Source organism: Cherax quadricarinatus, chromosome 49, assembly GCF_038502225.1.
Source record: "Cherax quadricarinatus isolate ZL_2023a chromosome 49, ASM3850222v1, whole genome shotgun sequence".
NCBI lineage: Eukaryota > Metazoa > Arthropoda > Malacostraca > Decapoda > Parastacidae > Cherax > Cherax quadricarinatus.
Genome location: NC_091340.1, coordinates 10,029,572 through 10,050,776, shown reverse-complemented (window position 1 = coordinate 10,050,776; position 21,205 = coordinate 10,029,572). Strand labels below are relative to the sequence as shown.

The 21,205-nt window shown below is 38.5% G+C and overlaps 1 protein-coding gene across 2 annotated transcripts in view; it reads left to right on the top strand.

Moving 5' to 3' along the window:
• The window catches only part of LOC128696998 (macrophage mannose receptor 1), a 291,694-nt gene that overhangs the window by 224,184 nt on the left and 46,305 nt on the right, over window positions 1–21,205 (top strand). For both annotated transcript variants that reach the window (XM_070095183.1, XM_070095184.1), the window contains 2 exons: window positions 5,753–5,923; window positions 10,021–10,137. In XM_070095183.1, coding sequence (XP_069951284.1) covers window positions 5,753–5,923; window positions 10,021–10,137 — 288 coding nt within the window. The remainder of the gene's footprint in view (window positions 1–5,752; window positions 5,924–10,020; window positions 10,138–21,205) is intronic.

Below are 21,205 nucleotides of genomic sequence, written 5' to 3'. Positions count from 1 at the left end.
TTTACCCCCTTTCATTCTACCTAATGCCTCACACATCTTCCCTACACTTACATCCAGCTTTTCTTCACTCCTAAAAGATGTTATATCTCCCTGGCCAGTGCATAAAATTACTGCCTCCCTCTCTTCATTAATATTTAACGTTTCCTTAAAATATTTCAGCCATCTTCCCAATACCTTCAACTCCCCATCTGCTAACACCCCTTTTCTGTTTTAAATCCTTTAAGTGTCGGTCCCATAGTACTACTGCTTTGATGCCAAGGTTGATCCCGTAGTTCTACGCCATGAACTCAGCTCACTCAGATAAGCTATGACCGGTAAATTTCAGCCTAGAGATGAGAGAATGGGTCTGTGTGGTAGGTATGCACTATATAAAAAAATCCTGTAGGGAGCAGTGCATGATGGGAAAAAAAACTGTGACTGTTTTTGGTTTAAAACAGCATGTTTGCAGGGTATTTTCATATGTTTTTTCTGGATGTATTGTTGGTTTCTTGGTTTTATTTGATAGAATGAAAGATATGTTACAGAAATAGAGACGATTTTGATTGGTTTCAAAACTGAAAGTAGCTTGAAATTGAGCTCAAAGTAGCGGAAATGTTCGATTTTTGCCATTATTCCAGAGTACACAAATGACGTTACTCTTCCAATACATGTCCATCTGTCTAGTCTAATATACTTTTAGGAATGCAGGGACATTATTTACACAGTTATTACACAGTTATTATTACAGTAATGCACTAATCTTCTTAACTGTAAATTTTCTCTTTTTTTTTTTGTGTACAAAAATATTCTAAATGGACATAACTAATGAACAGAGGAAATATTATTTTAGTACCAGGAATGTCTGCATTGTTTCTTTTGGACCCTATTTTGAAATTGGCATTTCTTGAATTTTGTGTGAAATTGGCCAAATTACCAATTTCTGATGACTTTATTGGGTACTTGAAATAGCTGAATGGGCAGTTTCTTGTACTCAGTAGAATGGAAGGCATACTAGCAAAATAGCTAAGAATTTGATTGGCTGGAATAATAATAATAATAATAATAATAATAATAATAATAATATAATATCTTTATTTTTGCAAGTACATGTACTTGCACAAGGTATACAGACCATAGCTGACATCAATGACATACTACTATACAGAAAGCCACTTGTTATGCAGAGCATTCCGAACAAATTAGGTCAGTTTTGTCCCAGGGTGTGACCCACACCAGTCGTCTAACACCCAGGTACCCATTTTACTGATTGGTGAACATAGACAACCGGTGTTAGGAAACATGTCCAATGTTTCTACCCTCGCCAGGAACTGAACCCGGACTCTCACCATGTGAAGCAAGAGCTTTAGCCACCAGGCCACGGGGCACCGTGATAATTGTAATGTAATTGTCCTAAAATCAGACTCAAAGTGGGCAAAATCACTGATGCATAAATATTACTGACACAGCAAAATTCACAAAAGTGTAATTTCGTTGGTTTTTCATCAAATTTGGTACTTTTTGTTTTGTTACTTTTGGAAAAAGATTCTCTACCATTTCATATGAAAAAATAATTTTTTTTTTTTCAATCCTGAGAGCAAGTTTGAGAGCAGGGGATCCGACCCTGAAAAGGTTAACCGTCAAATCCATTTCTTCCCTAGACATTCTTAACCAGTTTATCTCTCAGCAAAATTTGTTAACCCCTAAATGGTCCAAACGTATATATACATTCTGTCCCCCAGTGCCCCAAATATTTTGAAAAGCAAAAAAACTTTTTTTTTATTGAAATAAAGAGAAAAAATTTCTAAGTGTTGTTAGGATTAAAATAAAAAAAATTAGGGTTAGTACTTACTGAGATATGAGGCTGCAAAGTTGGCACTTAACCCTTTGACTGTCGCGGCCGTATATATACGTCTTACGAGGTACCGTGTTTGACGTATATATACTCATGAATTCTAGCAGCTTCAAATCAAGCAGGAGAAAGCTGGTAGGCCCACCTGTGAGAGAATGGGTCTGTGTTGTCAGTGTGCACCATATAAAAAAAATCCTGGAGCACGCAGTGCATAATGAGAAAAAAAAATGGGCAGTTTCTTGTACTCAATTGATAGAAAAAATGGAGTTCTAAAGAAATAGCTATGAGTTTGGGCGACTGGAACAATGGAATTAGCCGAAAATAGGGCTCAAAGTGGGCAAAATCGCCGATTTGTAAACAGCGCCGAGGTCGCTAACTTCGCGAGAGCATAATTCCGTCAGTTTTCCATCATATTTCGTTTTTTTGGTGTCATTACGATCGGGAAAAGATTCTCTATCATTTCATAAGAAAAAATAATTTTTTTTTTAAATTTTGCAACACCAGGAGACACCTCAGGATTGGGGGTTGCGACAGTCAAAGGGTTAATGCTCACCTGACGCCAACATCGAGTCCTGCCGCTTGAGGAAGTGTTGCCGATATACCATTTTTTCTCATTTCTATATTATTTTATGTGATTTTTATGTTCTGATAATGACAGTTTATTGTAGTTCTTGGCATTTCATAACCAATCTTTGTTCTGACACTAGTATTAGGTACTGAAATTGTACTCAAATTGTCACAAACACATTGGCAGGTGGACATTTACACCAGTCTTGGTCATTTACTATTGTCTAGAAATATATACAAGTATTTATAGGTCCCAGCAATGTTTTGAATACACGGGAGTATAGAAGAAGAAGAAGGAAGAAGGAGGAGGAAGAAGGAAGAAGTATAATTGTATTTGTGTGTACCTGTGAGACAGATAAAAAGAGATAGAGACAGATAGACAGAGACAAACAGAGATAGACAGAGATAAATAGACAGAGATAGACAGACCCTAAACTTGGGGCTAACATCACTTTCCTCTTAAAAGGGGAGTGTTAATATGACATTACTTAAGTGAATCCTTGGTGTTTGCCGCACTGTTTGCTCGAGTTGGCACTCAATTTAACTGGTGCTCCCCCAAGGTACTAAGTGGTCCCAGATTTCTTTAACCCTTTGAGGGTCGACAGGCCCTCTCCGAAACTCGTTCTCAGGGTCAGCCAAATTTAAAAAAAAAAAAAATTATTTTCTCTTATGAAAAGATAGAGAATCTTTTCCCGATCATAAAGACACCAAAAGTTTGAAATTTGATAGAAAACTTACGGAATTATGCTCTCGCAAAGTTAGCGGTCTTGGCGATGTTTACGCATCGGCGATTTTGCCCACTTTGAGCCCCATTTTCGGCCAATTTCACTGTACTAGTCGACAAAAAAACATGAATATTTCGCTAGAACTCCATTTTTTTCTATCGAATGGGTGCAAGAAACCACCCATTTATGAAATTCAACTATCCAGTACAGTGGTCAGAATTTAGCAATTTTGCCAATTTCACACAAATTTCAAAAGATGCCAATTTCCGAATAGGGTCCAGAATAAACAAGAAAGACATTCCTGGCACTAAAATGACATTTCCTCTAGTCATTAGTCACGTCTCAAGGCCCCTCTTATATTCTTTTGCTTTCCACTTTGAATTTTTATTCTCACAAAAAATATAAGATTTACTGTTATGCAGACTACTGCATTAGTGTAAAAAATGGTATAAATATTATTGGTGCACTTGTGAAAGAATATTAGACTCACCAGTTGACGTGTATTGCACGCTTGGCACGATTTGTTTACTTTTGAAGTTTGGTAAAAATCGAACATTTCTGCTACTTTGAGCTCAATTTCAAGGCACCTTTCTTTGTAAAACCAGTCAAAATCATCTCAATTTCTGTAATATGTCTTCCATTCTATAAAATGAGACCAAGAAAACTAGAATACAACAATAAATACCATACGAAAATACACTGCAAAGTCACTGATTTATTCCAAAAAAATGGTCAAAGTTTTTTTTTTTTCTCATTATGCACTGTGTGCTGCAGGATTTTTTTTAGACTGTGCACACTGACCACATAGATCCATTCTTTCATATGAAGGCCTACCAGCTTTCTCCCACTAGATTTGAGGCCGCTAGAATTTATGCGTACTAGTACGTCAAAAACCCCTACGCGTAAGACGTACTAGTACGACCAAAACCCTCAAAGGGTTAATATGGTGCACACCGAGTGCGAAGACCCATTCTGTGCTGGCCAGGCATCTCAGGCCAATCGCGCCGAATTTGGAGGCAGGAAAATTAAAACGTATATATGCGTTTGGGGCACTAGCGGTAAGAACGTATATATGTGTTTGGACTGTTTAGGGGTTAACAGCATCTCACCCAGTCTCATCATTTGCTCTCCTGCATGCCCTCACCACTTTCTTCACATCTCTTTTACTCTCTGTATCACTTCTGTATTGCAGAACCTCTCATAAGTGACCTTTTTCTCTTTTATCACACCCTTTACCTCTTCATTCCACCAATTACTGTACTTCTCTTTTTCTCCCTCACCCACCCTGCTATAACAACAAACTGCTGCCCCGCATTCTAACACTGCATTTTTAAAACTATCCCATCCCTCTTCAACCCCCACACTACCTATACTCTCACTAGCCCACCTTTCTTCCAGTAGTTGTTTATATCTCACCCTAACTTCCTCCTCCATTAGTTTATAAACTTTCACTTCTCTCTTACTTGCTGTTGCCATTTTTTTTTGCCCATCTACCTCACTCTTAACTGCATCTGCAACTAAATAATGATCTGATATATCTGTTGCCCCTCTTTAAACATGCATATCCTGAAATCTGCCCCTCAACCTTTTATCCATTAATACATAATCCAACAGACTACTTTCATTACATTCCATATCATATCTTGTATACTTATTTATCCTCTTTTTCTTAAAATATGTGTATTCTGAGTACCTATGCAAAAACAGTGATAATGTGTGAGTGAGGTGAAAGTGTTGAATGATGATGAAAGTATTTTCTTTTGGGGGATTTTCTTTCTTTTTTGGGTCACCCTGCCTCGGTGGGAGACGGCTGACTTGTTGAAAAAAAAAAAAATGTGTTATTTATTACCAAACCTTTTTCTATACATAGTTCAATTTTCATTTACCCCTGGCACCCCAAACTTACCTACTACTCCCTCCACAATGGTTTTACCCACCTTAACATTTAGGTCTCCCACTACAAGATATACCTGTTATCTTGTATGTTTATGAAACAGAATAAAGACACCAGCACTCCTACCATTATGTAAAACAATTACAGGATGAACTTCTTTCTTTCAATGCATTGGCTGTATCCCACCGAAGGAGGGTGGCCCAAAAAGAAAAACAAAAGCTTCTCTTTTTAACTTTAGTAATGTATACAGGAGAAAGGACTGCTAATTGCTTTTTCCCAGAGGATGACCTATCCTTATTATTATTTCATAGGGAAGAGCTATATCCATAGGGGTCATACAGCATCTGGGGAAGGGGAGACAATCAAATTTGTCCCAAGGAAAAGGAAGGTAGTTCCAAATTTTGGGGGGAGGGGGGTCAAGAGCTCTTCACCATTATCAAGACATTCCATTTAAAAGATTTATATATGAATGATATTAGCAGTTTGGAGGGATATGTTGTGTATCTTTATAGGCATATGCTTCTAAACTGTTGTGTTCTGAGCACCTCTGCAAAAACAGTGATTATGTGTGAGTGAGGTGAAAGTGTTGAATGATGATGAAAGTATTTTCTTTTTGGGGATTTTCTTTCTTTTTTGGGTCACTCTGCCTCGGTGGGAGACGGCCGACTTGTTAAAAAAACAAAAACAAAGAATGAAACTAGATTAGAACTGGTAATAATTTTATATTTCTTGTGGCAGACCAAGAAGACTGCATAAGCATGTACAACCATCAACAAGGGTACTGGAATGATGCCAACTGTGCCCACACAATGGGATGCATCTGTAGGAAGCTGCATGGTCAAACCTTCCCACCCCCAAAGACCACTAAAATTCCTGATGGTCATTGTCCAGATGGCTGGCTCCACACAGGTGAGAGGCTTTACCATCATTATGTTCTTAGTATCATTATGTTCAGTACCAAGAAGTAAATTAGTAAGACTGATGTGCAGCAGTTGGGTATCATTATTAGCAGGAAGTTTTACTTGTTAAGCAGGCTTCTTCCATCACAGTACGAAGGAAACAACAGATAACGAACGTTTGTACATGTCTTACTTATCTCAAGTCTTGTCATGCTGCAGGCTCATATTCTTCATATAGGAATTTTTTTTCATTGCAGCAGTTATACAATCAATAATGTATTTTCTTTAACCTCCTTAGTTGCATTTACTTCAGACAACAAGTTATCTCTTTCAGTGGCCGTCACATAGAACTACGTCATTGAAGCTCGAGTCCCTTACATAGACCTATGCATAAATTCTAGCAGCTTCAAATTTGGCAGGAGAGGCCTGGTAGGTGTACATATGAGAAAATGAGTCTTTGCAGTCAGTCTGTGGAGTATACAAAAAATCAGGGCCCCCACTTTGCATTATAGGAATGCTATACAGCCTCTCCTCACTTAGTGATGTACTCGTTTACGGACGACTCGGACTGACAACAGGCTCTCTGACCAGTATGCATACCTAAATAATGTATATTGCAGCTGATTTCCTCTACTCTCTTTACAACAATATATAGTACACTACTGTATAAACATTTAAAAATATATTCAAAATGTTATAAATGGTGACATTAAAATAATATCAAAGATGGTTGACACAAACCCACTACCATTATAATGTGCTCCTTGGTTAGCGACGAATTTGTTTACTGATGTGGTCTTAGGAACGGAACTCTGTCGTTAAGCGAGGAAAGGCTGTATTGGGTACACCTTGTTCACCATGCAGTGCAGATGCAAAGGCCTCTCTCCCAAGCAGATTGAACGAGTTTTGTTCCCCATTGACAGTTGCAACAATGATAATTATTGAACCGGCGATTAATTCTTGATGTTGAACATATAATGACCATTACTGGTTCTCAGGGCACTGAAAATATCACTATGAGATGATCCTTGAATACCCTCTCATCTGAAGCTTGGTGATTACATCCTAACAACACTTCTTCCTGTAGAAAAGAAATGGGCTCAAAAGAGAAGTTATGTCTGTGCACACACAACGAGGTGAACAGCAAAGTTCAGACACACATGTTGTATGTGTAGAGATGTATGAAACACTACTGTATATTGAAAAGCATTTCAAGGACTTTCACAGACTGCAGCAGCTCTAGATAGATGACTATTGCCTGTATATAGGTACACAATAGTTATATGTGAAACATTTGTATGTGTGTGTGTTTACATTGTGTAAACTGGTTTTGTAAACAGTATACATACTGATGACACTATTAGTGTAGGAATTGCATTATAAACAACTGGTGGATATACAACGTACATCGTGCATGATTTGGGTCTCATAGGCCATGAAAATTACACAGAATCTAAAAAATTAGAACCCCAGAAAAAAGTACAAAATAATAAAGTAGAAACTTGTGGAGCACACAGCAGTCACCAGTGATGCTGTCAGTGGATCATTGACTTTTAACTTCATGCGTCTATATCTTGGCAAGTACTTCTGGGAATTTTTTTTTCTCTTTTATTATCACCTGGAAAATGAACTCTTTTAATTTATAAGATTTTTGTTTTTAACTTGGATATTGAGAGCAATTTTATTTTTGGGTTAAATAGACAATTGACAATAAATTTATTTACCAAGATGACATATATGTATAGTATAAGAGATTGCATGACTTAGGGATACATATACATTAGGGTCCCACTTTACGGCACTTTGCTTTATGGCAATTCGCTAATACAGACATTTCAAATTGTAACCAACAATTCCTTTATATGACTCCCTGATTTGCTATTATGGCATCCATGCACCACTTTGTGTAGATCCTCCATGAGCACATCTCTTGATTATGTTTAGAAACTTGCCAAAATTTGAAGTGTTTTAAAGTTATTGCATATTTTATATATTTTTTTTTTCAACAAACCAGCCGTATCCCACCAAGGCAGGGTGGCCCAAAAAGAAAAACGAAAGTTTCTCTTTTTAAATTTAGTAATTTATACAGGAGAAGGGGTTATTAGGCCCTTGCTCCTGGCATTTTAGTCGCCTGTTACTACATGCATGGCTTACGGAGGAAGAATTCTGTTCCACTTCTCCATGGAGATAAGAGGAAATAAACAAGAAGAAGAACTAGAAAGAAAATAGAAGAAAACCCAGAGGGGTGTGTATATATATGCTTGTACATGTATGTGTAGTGTGACCTAAGTGTAAGTAGAAGTAGCAAGACTTACCTGTAATCTTGCATATTTATGAGACAGACAAAAAACACCAGCAATCCTACCATCATGTAAAACAATTACAGGCTTTCGTTTTACACTCACTTGGCAGGACGGTAGTACCTCCCTGGGCGGTTGCTGTCTACCAACCTACTACCTACACATATTTTATATATACTCTGATAATTGTACTTATGTGTACATGTACCTAAATAAACTTACACACTGTGTTGGCATGCAGGTACACATTAAAATCACTAAGAATATCTCACTAGTGTTGAAGATACCATAATAATAATCGCTCTAGGGCACTTTAAATGTTTTATATGACATTAATATAGACATTTTCATTAATCCATCTATGACAGTTCTTGCAACATTATATGAGGAATATGCTACCTATCATATACACACAATATATACAATAACTGTAAAACAAATAGACATAATTGTGAGGTGTGGTAGCCAGGTGGGCTGCCACACCTGACATCCTACAATAAATACTACTGACCTCTCACCCTGCATTAAGACTACAAATATTTTATGGTAAGTAATGAGTATACTGTATGTGCATTTTACTTTTCTTGTTGTTTTTATGCTTAGTACTATTTCTAACTTAATATATGATAGTGTAAACATGTTATCAGGCATTTATGTTAGGTAAAAGGACACAAGTGCAACTAATATGACATTTTATTATGGCAATGTTTCGCTCTCCAGGAACTCTGTCAAGCCATTACAGCATGGCAAAGCTCCTGGAGAGTGAAACGTTGCCACAATAAAATGTCACATTAGTTGCAGTTGTGCCCTTTTACCTAACATGTTATCGGAAATTCTGCCAACACTATTATAGTACAGTATTATTACACTTTATATGCATTAATAAATGAAAAAAAGAATGATTTGCTTTACAGTAATTTTCGCTGTACGGTGGTAGCCTGGAAACTAACCCACTATACAAGTGGTGCCCTCCTGTACTTAGTAAAACTCATCGTTAAAGAAAACATATTGGGCATACTTAAGATTCATATAGTCTTGGTGTCCACTCACATAAATTTGTTATACACATCCTGATAACCTTGATTCCCTATGGGCTTAGTGCTTCCCCTTGAATATAATAATATATAATTTTTCTCCACAGTCTTTTCTTAAGTAGGAGATAAATCCTGTACAATACTGTTGTACAAAATACTTTTGATTTTAAACACTCACACTCTTAATCAAAGGAATTGGAGCTGCCCTCTCCTTTCTCAGATCATCCCTAATTATCTCCCATTCTCCAGGTGCTACATCAGTATACATTAGAGCCCCCATATCCATAGATTTCATTTCTGCAGTTTCAGTTATCCACAGTTTACTGTGGCCCAAATTTTGTGTAATAATTACTCCAAAAGCACAAATGTAGTGATGATGCAATTCTTTGAAGCATAAGAGAAACCATGAATGCTTCACATAAGTGAAAAAGTGCTAATTCTTGACTTATTGTGCATAATTTATCAATTAAACTGTGATAGGTATGTATGTATTTAAATGAAATATTATTTATATATAAATTTGCTACTATCCATGGTTTTGGGTATCCACTGTACGTCTTGGAAGATACATTAATTATTAAAATAATAATGACAAAAATAATAATAATAATTGAAACAATTTTATTTTAACAGCTTTCTGTTATTCATATTGGGATAATTAATGTGTATTTCATTTCACAATGGTGTATTTCATTGCAGTTCATTTAATTCGAAAGTGGAGGTCAAGTGGCTAACTTGATGCCTACTTTTTAACATGTTCTGTATATTTTCAGGTAGAAAATGCATAAAATCCTTTAAAGACAAGATGAACTTCACATCTGCTCGGTCATCTTGTAAAGCCTTGGATGATAAAGCTGATTTGGTCAGTATACACTCATCTGCAGAACAAGGTCAGTCCCTCCTTTCATCATATTTGCTAATATAATAGCTTAAGAATGATAAAACACTGTAGTAGGTCTATTGGCCCATGCTAGGCAGGTGCAACTCTCACACACTTATATAGCCGACTAATCTGTATTTAACCCTTAAACAGTCCAAACGTATATATACGTTCACTCGTGCAGCGCCCCGAATATTTTGAAAAAAACAAAAAAATTATAGAAAAAAGAGCACATTTTTTGTGTGTTTTAGAATAAAAAAAAATTAGGGTCAGTACTTACAGAGATATGAGGCAGAGAAGTTGGCACTGGATACTCATGTGACAGCAACATTGGAGTCCTGCTGCTTGCAGAAGTGTTGCCGATATACCTTTTTTTCTATTTTTCATATTATTTTATATAATTTTTATGTTCTGATAATTACAGTTTTGCATGCTGGTAGGATTGCTGGTTTCTTTTTCTGTCTCATAAACACGCTAGATAACAGGGATATCTTGCTACTCCTACTTACACTTTTGTCACACTTCACAGACACGCACATGCATGTATATATACATACATCTAGGTTTTTCTCCTTTTTCTAAATACCTCTTGTTCCTCTTTATTTCTTCTATTGTCCATGGGGAAGTGGAAAAGAATCTTTCCTCCGTAAGCCATGCGTGTCGTATGAGGCGACTAAAATGCCAGGAGCAATGGGCTAGTAACCCCTTCTCCTATAGACATTTACTAAAAAAGAGAAGAAGAAAAACTTTATAAAACTGGGATGTTTAAATGTGCGTGGATGTAGTGCGGATGACAAGAAACAGATGATTCCTGATGTTATGAATGAAAAGAAGTTGGATGTCCTGGCCCTAAGCGAAACAAAGCTCAAGGGGGTAGGGGAGTTTCGGTGAGGGGAAATAAATGGGATTAAATCTGGAGTATCTGAGAGAGTTAGAGCAAAGGAAGGGATAGCAGTAATGTTGAATGATCAGTTATGGAAGGAGAAAAAGAGAATATGAATGTGTAAATTCAAGAATTATGTGGATTAAAGTAAAGGTTGGATGCGAGAAGTGGGTCATAATAAGCGTGTATGCACCTGGAGAAGAGAGAAATGCAGAGGAGAGAGAGAGATTTTGGGAGATGCTAAGTGAATGTATAGGAGTCTTTGAACCAAGTGAGAGAGTAATTGTGGTAGGGGACCTGAATGCTAAAGTAGGAGAAACTTTTAGAGAGGGTGTGGTAGGTAAGTACAGAATGGGTCACATAACCAGAGACCAAACAAAACGTTACTCGTCAATCCTAACCAGCCTGATAAGAAGGGCAAAAAAATTGTATTATGAGAACAGATTATCCAACTTACGAGGTGATATAAAAAAGACCTGGAAAACCCTATCAGAAATTCTGGGAACAAAAAAGATATCACGAAATAGTGAAATAAAATTAGCAAAATCAGATGAACCCCAACTCCCACCAACAGAAACAGCAAACAGACTCAATGATTTCTTCTCCACTATAGGACAAAACCTTGCCAATAAAATCCCAAGCTCAGATACCCCACTAAATGACTACCTCACCGGCAACTACCCGAACACACTGTTCCTAGCTCCGACTAACCCATACGAAGTCTCCCTTATTATCAACGCACTAAAAAACAAGGCAGGAGATTTAAATACCTTACCACCCTTTATATACAAAAAAGTGTCAAGTGCTATCACCAATCATTGCAACACTCTTTAACAAATCCATTGAATCCTCCACCTTCCCTACAGTACTCAAAATAGCAAGGGTCACCCCGATCCACAAAGGAGGAGACCAAACAGAGTTGAATAACTATAGGCCAATATCCAACTTACACCCTCTCTCAAAAATCTTCGAAAAATTAATTCATAAACGAATCTACTCCTACCTTATCTCCCAAAACATACTCAACCCCTGCCAATTTGGATTCAGGCCTAATAAAAATACTAATGATGCTATTATACACATGCTAGAACATATATACACTGCAATAAAGAAAAAAGAAGTCCCACTGGGGATCTTCATTGACTTACGTAAAGCTTTTGATACAGTTGACCATGACTTGCTCCACGTAAAATTGTCACACTATGGTATAAGAGGGCACTCCCTCAACTACCTCAAGTCATACCTCAGCAACAGAAGCCAATATGTGTACGCAAATGGGGCAAACTCTTCTGCGCAACCAATTACAGTTGGTGTCCCACAGGGAAGTGTCCTTGGCCCTCTTCTCTTTCTCCTATACATAAATGACCTTCCAAATGCTTCGCAATTACTCAAACCCACACTATTTGCAGATGACACTACATACGTCTTTTCTCACCCGAGCCCAGTCACGCTAGCCAATACTGTAAATACCGAATTACAGAAAATATCTACCTGGATGAGGACTAACAGACTTACACTAAACATTGACAAAACCTACTTCATTCAGTTTGGTAACAGAGCTACAGATGTCCCTCTTAACATAATGATAAACGGATCACCTATCACAAAGCTAACAGAGGGAAAATTCTTAGGCATCCACCTTGATAATAGACTCAAATTTCATACACATATACAACAAATTTCTAAGAAAATTTCCAAGACTGTAGGCATACTATCGAAGATACGGTACTATGTTCCACAGTCAGCCCTCCTGGCCCTATATCACTCTTATTTACCCCTATCTCACCTATGGAATTTGTGCATGGGGCTTAACAACAATTAACCATCTCAGACCACTAATTACCCAACAAAAGGCTGCAGTTAGAATAACAACAAATTCTCACTACAGGCAGCACACTCCACCAATATTCAATACACTAAACCTACTCACCATACAAAACATCCATACTTATTACTGCACCTATTACATACATAGAACACTAAACTCTGATATTAACCCTCCCCTCAAACATCTCCTTGCCAACCTCAACAGAACACATGACCATAACACAAGGCACAGATCACTCTTTGATGTTCCTCGTGTCCATCTCACACTATGCAAAAACTCAATGCACATAAAAGGCCCTAAAATCTGGAATTCATTACCTGTAAATATAAAAGAAACACTACCTGTTTATAAATTCAAGTCTCTTCTCAAAGATCACTTACTCACCCAAAACCAAATAAATACTGAATAACTGAACCTTATAAATTGTATATCTTAAATGTTTCTCACAATTATATCACATAAATGTTAAACCTAAAACCGAATCTAACTTTATTATTTTTTTAAATACACTACCTAACAGAATACTTCATACGACTGAATGTACAACAATGCATGCAACCATATGACCTGTCTTTTGTAATACTCACTTGTGCTCTATAGTAATCTGTTTACATTAATGTTTTATCACTGATTTCATCATTGCTTAGTTAATCCTAAGTTAATTTTAAGCCAGCCCGTAATGCTATGCATAGTATAAGTGGCTTTGGCATGCTGCTCTTATCTCTATTTTTTGTACCTCTGTATGTGTGCTCAAATTGTTAATAAATAAATAAATAAATAAATAAATAAATAAGTTTGGGGTGCCAGGTGTAAATGATAATGGGAGCCCTTTGATTGAACTTTGTATAGAAAGGGGTTTAGTTATAGGTAATACATATTTTAAGAAAAAGAGGATAAATAAGTATACAAGATATGATGTAGGGCGAAATGACAGTAGTTTGTTGGATTATGTATTGGTAGATAAAAGACTGTTGAGTAGACTTCAGGATGTACATGTTTATAGAGGGGCCACAGATATATCAGATCACTTTCTAGTTGTAGCTACACTGAGAGTAAAAGGTAGATGGGATACAAGGAGAATAGAAGCATCAGGGAAGAGAGAGGTAAAGGTTTATAAACTAAAAGAGGAGGCAGTTAGGGTAAGATATAAACAGCTATTGGAGGATAGATGGGCTAATGAGAGCATAGGCAATGGGGTCGAAGAGGTATGGGGTAGGTTTAAAAATGTAGTGTTAGAGTGTTCAGCAGAAGTTTGTGGTTACAGGAAAGTGGGTGCGGGAGGGAAGAGGAGAGATTGGTGGAATGATGATGTGAAGAGAGTAGTAATGGAGAAAAAGTTAGCATATGAGAAGTTTTTACAAAGTAGAAGTAATGCAAGGAGGGAAGAGTATATGGAGAAAAAGAGAGAAGTTAAGAGAGTGGTGAAGCAGTGTAAAAAGAGAGCAAATGAGAGAGTGGGTGAGATGTTATCAACAAATTTTGTTGAAAATAAGAAAAAGTTTTGGAGTGAGATTAACAAGTTAAGAAAGCCTAGAGAACAAATGGATTTGTCAGTTAAAAATAGGAGAGAAGAGTTATTAAATGGAGAGTTAGAGGTATTGGGAAGATGGAGGGAATATTTTGAGGAATTGTTAAATGTTGATGAAGATAGGGAAGCTGTGATTTTCGTGTATAGGGCAAGGAGGAACAACATCTTGTAGGAGTGAGGAAGAGCCAATTGTGAGTGTGGGGGAAGTTCGTGAGGCAGTAGGTAAAATGAAAGGGGGTAAGGCAGCCGGGATTGATGGGATAAAGATAGAAATGTTAAAAGCAGGTGGGGATATAGTTTTGGAGTGGTTGGTGCAATTATTTAATAAATGTATGGAAGAGGGTAAGGTACCTAGGGATTGGCAGAGAGCATGCATAGTTCCTTTGTATAAAGGCAAAGGGGATAAAAGAGAGTGCAAAAATTATAGGGGGATAAGTCTGTTGAGTATACCTGGCAAAGTGTATGGTAGAGTTATTATTGAAAGAATTAAGAGTAAGACGGAGAATAGGATAGCAGATGAACAAGGAGGCTTTAGGAAAGGTAGGGGGTGTGTGGACCAGGTGTTTACAGTGAAACATATAAGTGAACAGTATTTAGATAAGGCTAAAGAGGTCTTTGTGGCATTTATGGATTTGAAAAAGGCGTATGACAGGGTGGATAGGGGGGCAATGTGGCAGATGTTGCAGGTGTATGGTGTAGGAGGTAGGTTACTGAAAGCAGTGAAGAGTTTTTACGAGGATAATGAGGCTCAAGTTAGAGTATGTAGGAAAGAGGGAAATTATTTCCCAGTAAAAGTAGGCCTTAGACAAGGATGTGTGATGTCACCGTGGTTGTTTAATATATTTATAGATGGGGTTGTAAGAGAGGTAAATGCGAGGGTCTTGGCAAGAGGCATGGAGTTAAAAGATAAAGAATCACACATAAAGTGGGAGTTGTCACAGTTGCTCTTTGCTGATGACACTGTGCTCTTGGGAGATTCTGAAGAGAAGTTGCAGAGATTGGTGGATGAATTTGGTAGGGTGTGCAAAAGAAGAAAATTGAAAGTGAATACAGGAAACAGTAAGGTTATGAGGATAACAAAAAGATTAGGTGATGAAAGATTGGATATCAGATTGGAGGGAGAGAGTATGGAGGAGGTGAATGTATTCAGATATTTGGGAGTGGACGTGTCAGCGGATGGGTCTATGAAAGATGAGGTGAATCATAGAATTGATGAGGGGGAAAGGGTGAGTGGTGCACTTAGGAGTCTGTGGAGACAAAGAACTTTGTCCTTGGAGGCAAAGAGGGAAATGTATGAGAGTATAGTTTTACCAACGCTCTTATATGGGTGTGAAGCATGGGTGATGAATGTTGCAGCAAGGAGAAGGCTGGAGGCAGTGGAGATGTCATGTCTGAGAGCAATGTGTGGTGTGAATATAATGCAGAGAATTCGTAGTTTGGAAGTTAGGAGGAGGTGCGAGATTACCAAAACTGTTGTCCAGAGGGCTGAGGAAGGGTTGTTGAGGTGGTTCGGACATGTGGAGAGAATGGAGCGAAACAGAATAACTTCAAGAGTGTATCAGTCTGTAGTGGAAGGAAGGCGGGGTAGGGGTCGGCCTAGGAAAGGTTGGAGGGAGGGGGTAAAGGAGGTTTTGTGTGCGAGGGGCTTGGACTTCCAGCAGGCATGCGTGAGCGTGTTTGATAGGAGTGAATGGAGACAAATGGTTTTTAATACTTGACGTGCTGTTGGAGTGTGAGCAAAGTAACATTTATGAAGGGGTTCAGGGAAACCGGCAGGCCGGACTTGAGTCCTGGAGATGGGAAGTACAGTGCCTGCACTCTGAAGGAGGGGTGTTAATGTTGCAGTTTAAAAACTGTAGTGTAAAGCACCCTTCTGGCAAGACAGTGATGGAGTGAATGATGGTGAAAGTTTTTCTTTTTCGGGCCACCCTGCCTTAGTGGGAATCAGCCAGTGTGATAATAAAAAAAAATAATAAAATTATTATTATTATCACACTGGCCGATTCCCACCAAGGCAGGGTGGCCCGAAAAAGAAAAACTTTCACCATCATTCACTCCATCACTGTCTTGCCAGAAGGGTGCTTTACACTACAGTTTTTAACCCTTTGAGGGTTTTGGTCGTACTAGTACGTCTTACGCGTAGGGGTTTTTGACGTACTAGTACTCATAAATTCTAGCGGCCTCAAATCTAGTGGGAGAAAGCTGGTAGGCCTTCATATGAAAGAATGGGTCTATGTGGTCAGTGTGCACAGTCTAAAAAAAATCCTGCAGCACACAGTGCATAATGAGAAAAAAAAAACTTTGACCATTTTTTTGGAATAAATCAGCGACTTTGCAGTGTATTTTCGTATGGTATTTATTGTTGTATTCTAGTTTTCTTGGTCTCATTTTATAGAATGGAATACATATTACAGAAATTGAGATGATTTTGACTGGTTTTACAATGAAAAGTGCCTTGAAATTGAGCTCAAAGTAGCAGAAATGTTCGATTTTTACCAAATTTCAAAAGTAAACAAATCGTGCCAAGCGTGCAATACACGTCAACTGGTGAGTCTAATATTCTTTCACAACTGCACCAATAATATTTATACCATTTTTTACACTAATGCAGTAGTCTGCATAACAGTAAATCTTATATTTTTTGAGAGAATAAAAATTCAAAGTGGAAAGCAAACGAATATAAGAGGGGCCTTGAGACGTGACTAATGACTAGAGGAAATGTCATTTTAGTGCCAGGAATGTCTTTCTTGTTTATTCTGGACCCTATTCGGAAATTGGCATCTTTTGAAATTTGTGTGAAATTGGCAAAATTGCTGAATTCTGACCACTGTACTGGATAGTTGCATTTCATAAATGGGTGGTTTCTTGCACCCATTCGATAGAAAAAATTGAGTTCTAGCGAAATATTCATGTTTTTTGTCGACTAGTACAGTGAAATTGGCCGAAAATGGGGCTCAAAGTGGGCAAAATCGCCGATGCGTAAACATCGCCGAGACCGCTAACTTTGCGAGAGCATAATTCCGTAAGTTTTCTATCAAATTTCAAACTTTTGGTGTCTTTATGATCGGGAAAAGATTCTCTATCTTTTCATAAGAGAAAATAATTTTTTTTTTTTTTTAAATTTGGCCGACCCTGAGAACGAGTTTCGGAGAGGGCCTGTCGACCCTCAAAGGGTTAAACTGCAACATTAACACCCCTCCTTCAGAGTGCAGGCACTGTACTTCCCATCTCCAGGACTCAAGTCCGGCCTGCCGGTTTCCCTGAACCCCTTCATAAATGTTACTTTGCTCACACTCCAACAGCACGTCAAGTATTAAAAACCATTTGTCTCCATTCACTCCTATCAAACACGCTCACGCATGCCTGCTGGAAGTCCAAGCCCCTCGCACACAAAACCTCCTTTACCCCCTCCCTCCAACCTTTCCTAGGCCGACCCCTATCCCGCCTTCCTTCCACTATAAACTGATACACTCTTGAAGTCACTCTGTTTCGCTCCATTCTCTCTACATGTCCGAACCACCTCAACAACCCTTCCTCAGCCCTCTGGACAACAGTTTTGGTAATCCCGCACCTCCTCCTAACTTCCAAACTACGAATTCTCTGCATTATATTCACACCACACATTGCCCTCAGACATGACATCTCCACTGCCTCCAGCCTTCTCCTCGCTGCAACATTCATCACCCATGCTTCACACCCATATAATAAATAATTACAATTTATAGTAGTTCTTGTCATTTCTTAACCAATCTTTGTTCTGACACTAGTATTAGGTACTGAAATTGTACTCAAATTGTCACAAACACATTTACAGGTGGACTTTACACCTGCCTTGGTCATTTACTATTGTCTTGGAATATAAACAAAGTATTTATAGGTCCCGGCAATGTTTTGGATATGTGGAAGTATATAATAATAATGAGGAGGAGGAAGAGGAGAAGGAGGAAGAGGAGAAGGAGGAAGAGGAGAAGGAGGAAGAGGAGAAGGAGGAAGAGGAGAAGGAGGAAGAGGAGAAGGAGGAAGAGGAGAAGGAGGAAGAGGAAGAGGAGGAGGAGAAGGAGAAGGAGAAGGAGGAGGAGGAGGAGGAGGAGGAGGAGGGGAGAAGTAGGAGGAAGAGGAGGAGGAGGAGAAGAAGAATACGTAATTATAATAATAGATAATAATAAGTTCCCTTGAAGCATGAAAAACAAAGTCCACCCTTGACAGTGACATGATAAGATGAGATAACAACTGATAAGAGCCAATGTTTGATGAGCATACACAAGGGGGGGGAGGGTGCAGCTGATAAGAAAAGATTAGAGGTGACATTTGATGAGCATTGCCTTGCTTTGTTTTTGCTGGTACACAAACATTTCTGTCTGTCTATTTGTCTGTCTGTCAAGCACCCTGTCTGTCTGTCTATCCGTCTAGCTCTCTGTCTCAGAGAGAGCCACAAGACTGCATCATCACTTTTACTCACATCTTCAAGCAGAGTATAGCACTTTGTCTGGATTTTTTGGGTTATCCTAGGTAATTTATACTACGTATATTTGTATTTGTGTGTACCTGTGAGACAGAGATAGACAAAGACAGATTGAAAGAGATAGACAGAGACAGATAGACAAAGGCAGAGATAGACAGAGACAGACACAGACAGAGACAGATAGAGACAGATACAGATAGATAGACAGAGATAGACAGAGATCAACAGACCCTAAACTTGGGGTTAACATCACTTTCCTCTTACAAGAGGAGTGTAATATGACATTACACAAGTGAATCCTTGGTGTTTGCCGCACTGTTTGCTCTAGCTGGGGCTCTATTTAATTGGTGCTCCCACAAGGTACTAAGTGGTCCCAGATTTTCTTAATACTGCGTGCACCGAGTGCTAAGGCCCATTCTATGCTGACCAGGCATCTCAGGCCAATCGTGCCAAATTTGGAGGCAGGAAAATTAAAACGTATATATAAGTTTGGGTGCTATGCGTAAGAATGTATATATACGTTTGGACCGTTTAGGGGTTAAAGCTACCCATAGTTCTCGCCCCAATGACCCTGAGAGTTTGTCCCATTCATGTACCACTAGAATGGCAAACCACTACTTACTTATATCTTTACTAAATCTAAATTTGTCCAACTTGAATCTATTGCTGAGAGTCCTATTCATTAAAAAATAACACATATGTAGCATAATGCATTTTGCCCTCTGAGTGGGCAAAATGTATCGGTGAAATATCATAAATAAAGGATTGCATTATATTGCATTTTCTTCTCTCTTTCCTTCAAATCGGTATTACAAACATCCACAGTTATAAATAGGGTACTTAGTTATACCTGTGATGTGTTTCAAGAGTTTTTCTACCCCAACTTGGGGTTAGATTTTTCTGTTTGTTCAGTGAAGCTGTTTGTGACCTGACCCACACAGCCTGGTTGGTCAGACACTTGGTGGAGGTATAAATGTGAAAAATATTACTCTTCTTTGAACAGTTGTTATCTATAAGTAAAATTTGTATGTAGGATTCATATGGCATGCTGCATCGAGTATTGAAGAAAAGACAGGTTCTCTCTATACAGAGAGAACTTGTCTTTTGCAACTTGTCAGTTAAAAAGCAAGGAATTCAACTTGTTTGTAAGTTAAAAAGCCAAGAATTTGACTTGTTTATTACTTAGAAAAGTAAAAAAGTCAGTTTATTTGTAAGTAGGTGACATCTGGTATATAGTTCTCATACTTATTAAGGCACTTTTTTTTTTACACAGAGTTTGACAAGGTTAAGGATCCCTAGCTTTATTGACAAGCTATTTACAGGTTAAGGATTCCTAGATTCCTAACTTTATTGGCAAGCTAAGAGATGTTACCTACATCAGCTCATTTGAAAGCATTTTTATTGTTATGAGACATCTATGAGTCTTTGCATAAGCTAAAGATTCACTAGTCCATGACTCAGTCCCAGATCAAGCTTCCTGGGTATTAGTTTGATCAATCAGGTTATTAGTGTTTGCAGATTGTAGCTCAACATAAGCATTACAGCCCAGCTAATGAGGGACTATCTGGAAGCAGTTAAAGACCTGTTGGTAATTTCTCTTAATATATCAATTTTCAGTCTTACTGTAAAGTTACCTGGAGAGAGTTCCGGGGATCAACGCCTCCGGGGCCCAGTCTGTGACCAGGCCTCTTGGTGGAACAGGGCCTGATCAACCAGGCTGTTACCGCTGGCTGCACGCAATCCAGCGTACGAGCCACAGCTCGGCTGGTCAGGTACCGACTTTAGGTGCCTGTCCAGTGCCTGCTTGAAGACAGCCAGGGGTCTATTGGTAATCCCCCTTATGTATGCTGGGAGGCAGTTGAACAGTCCTGGGCCCCTGACACTTATTGTATTGTCTCTTAACGTGCTAGTGACACCCCTGCTTTTCACTGGGGGGATGTTGCATCGTCTGCCGAGTCTTTTGCTTTCGGAGAGAGTGATTTTCATGTGCAAGTTTGGTACTAGTCCCTCTAGGATTTTCCAGGTGTATATAATCGTGTATCTCTCCCGCCTGCATTCCAGGGAGTACAGGTTCAGGAACTTTAAGCACTCCCAGTAATTGAGGTGTTTAATCTCCGTTATGCGTGCCGTGAAGGTTCTCTGTACATTTTCTAGGTCGGCAATTTCACCTGCCTTGAAAGGTGCTGTTAGTGTGCAGCAATATTCCAGCCTAGATAGAACAAGCGACCTGAAGAGTGTCATCATGGGCTTAGCATCCCTAGTTTTGAAAGTTCTCATTATCCATCCTGTCATTTTTCTAACAGATGTAATTGATACAATGTTATGGTCCTTGAAGGTGAGATCCTCTGACATGATCACTCCCAGGTCTTTGACGTTA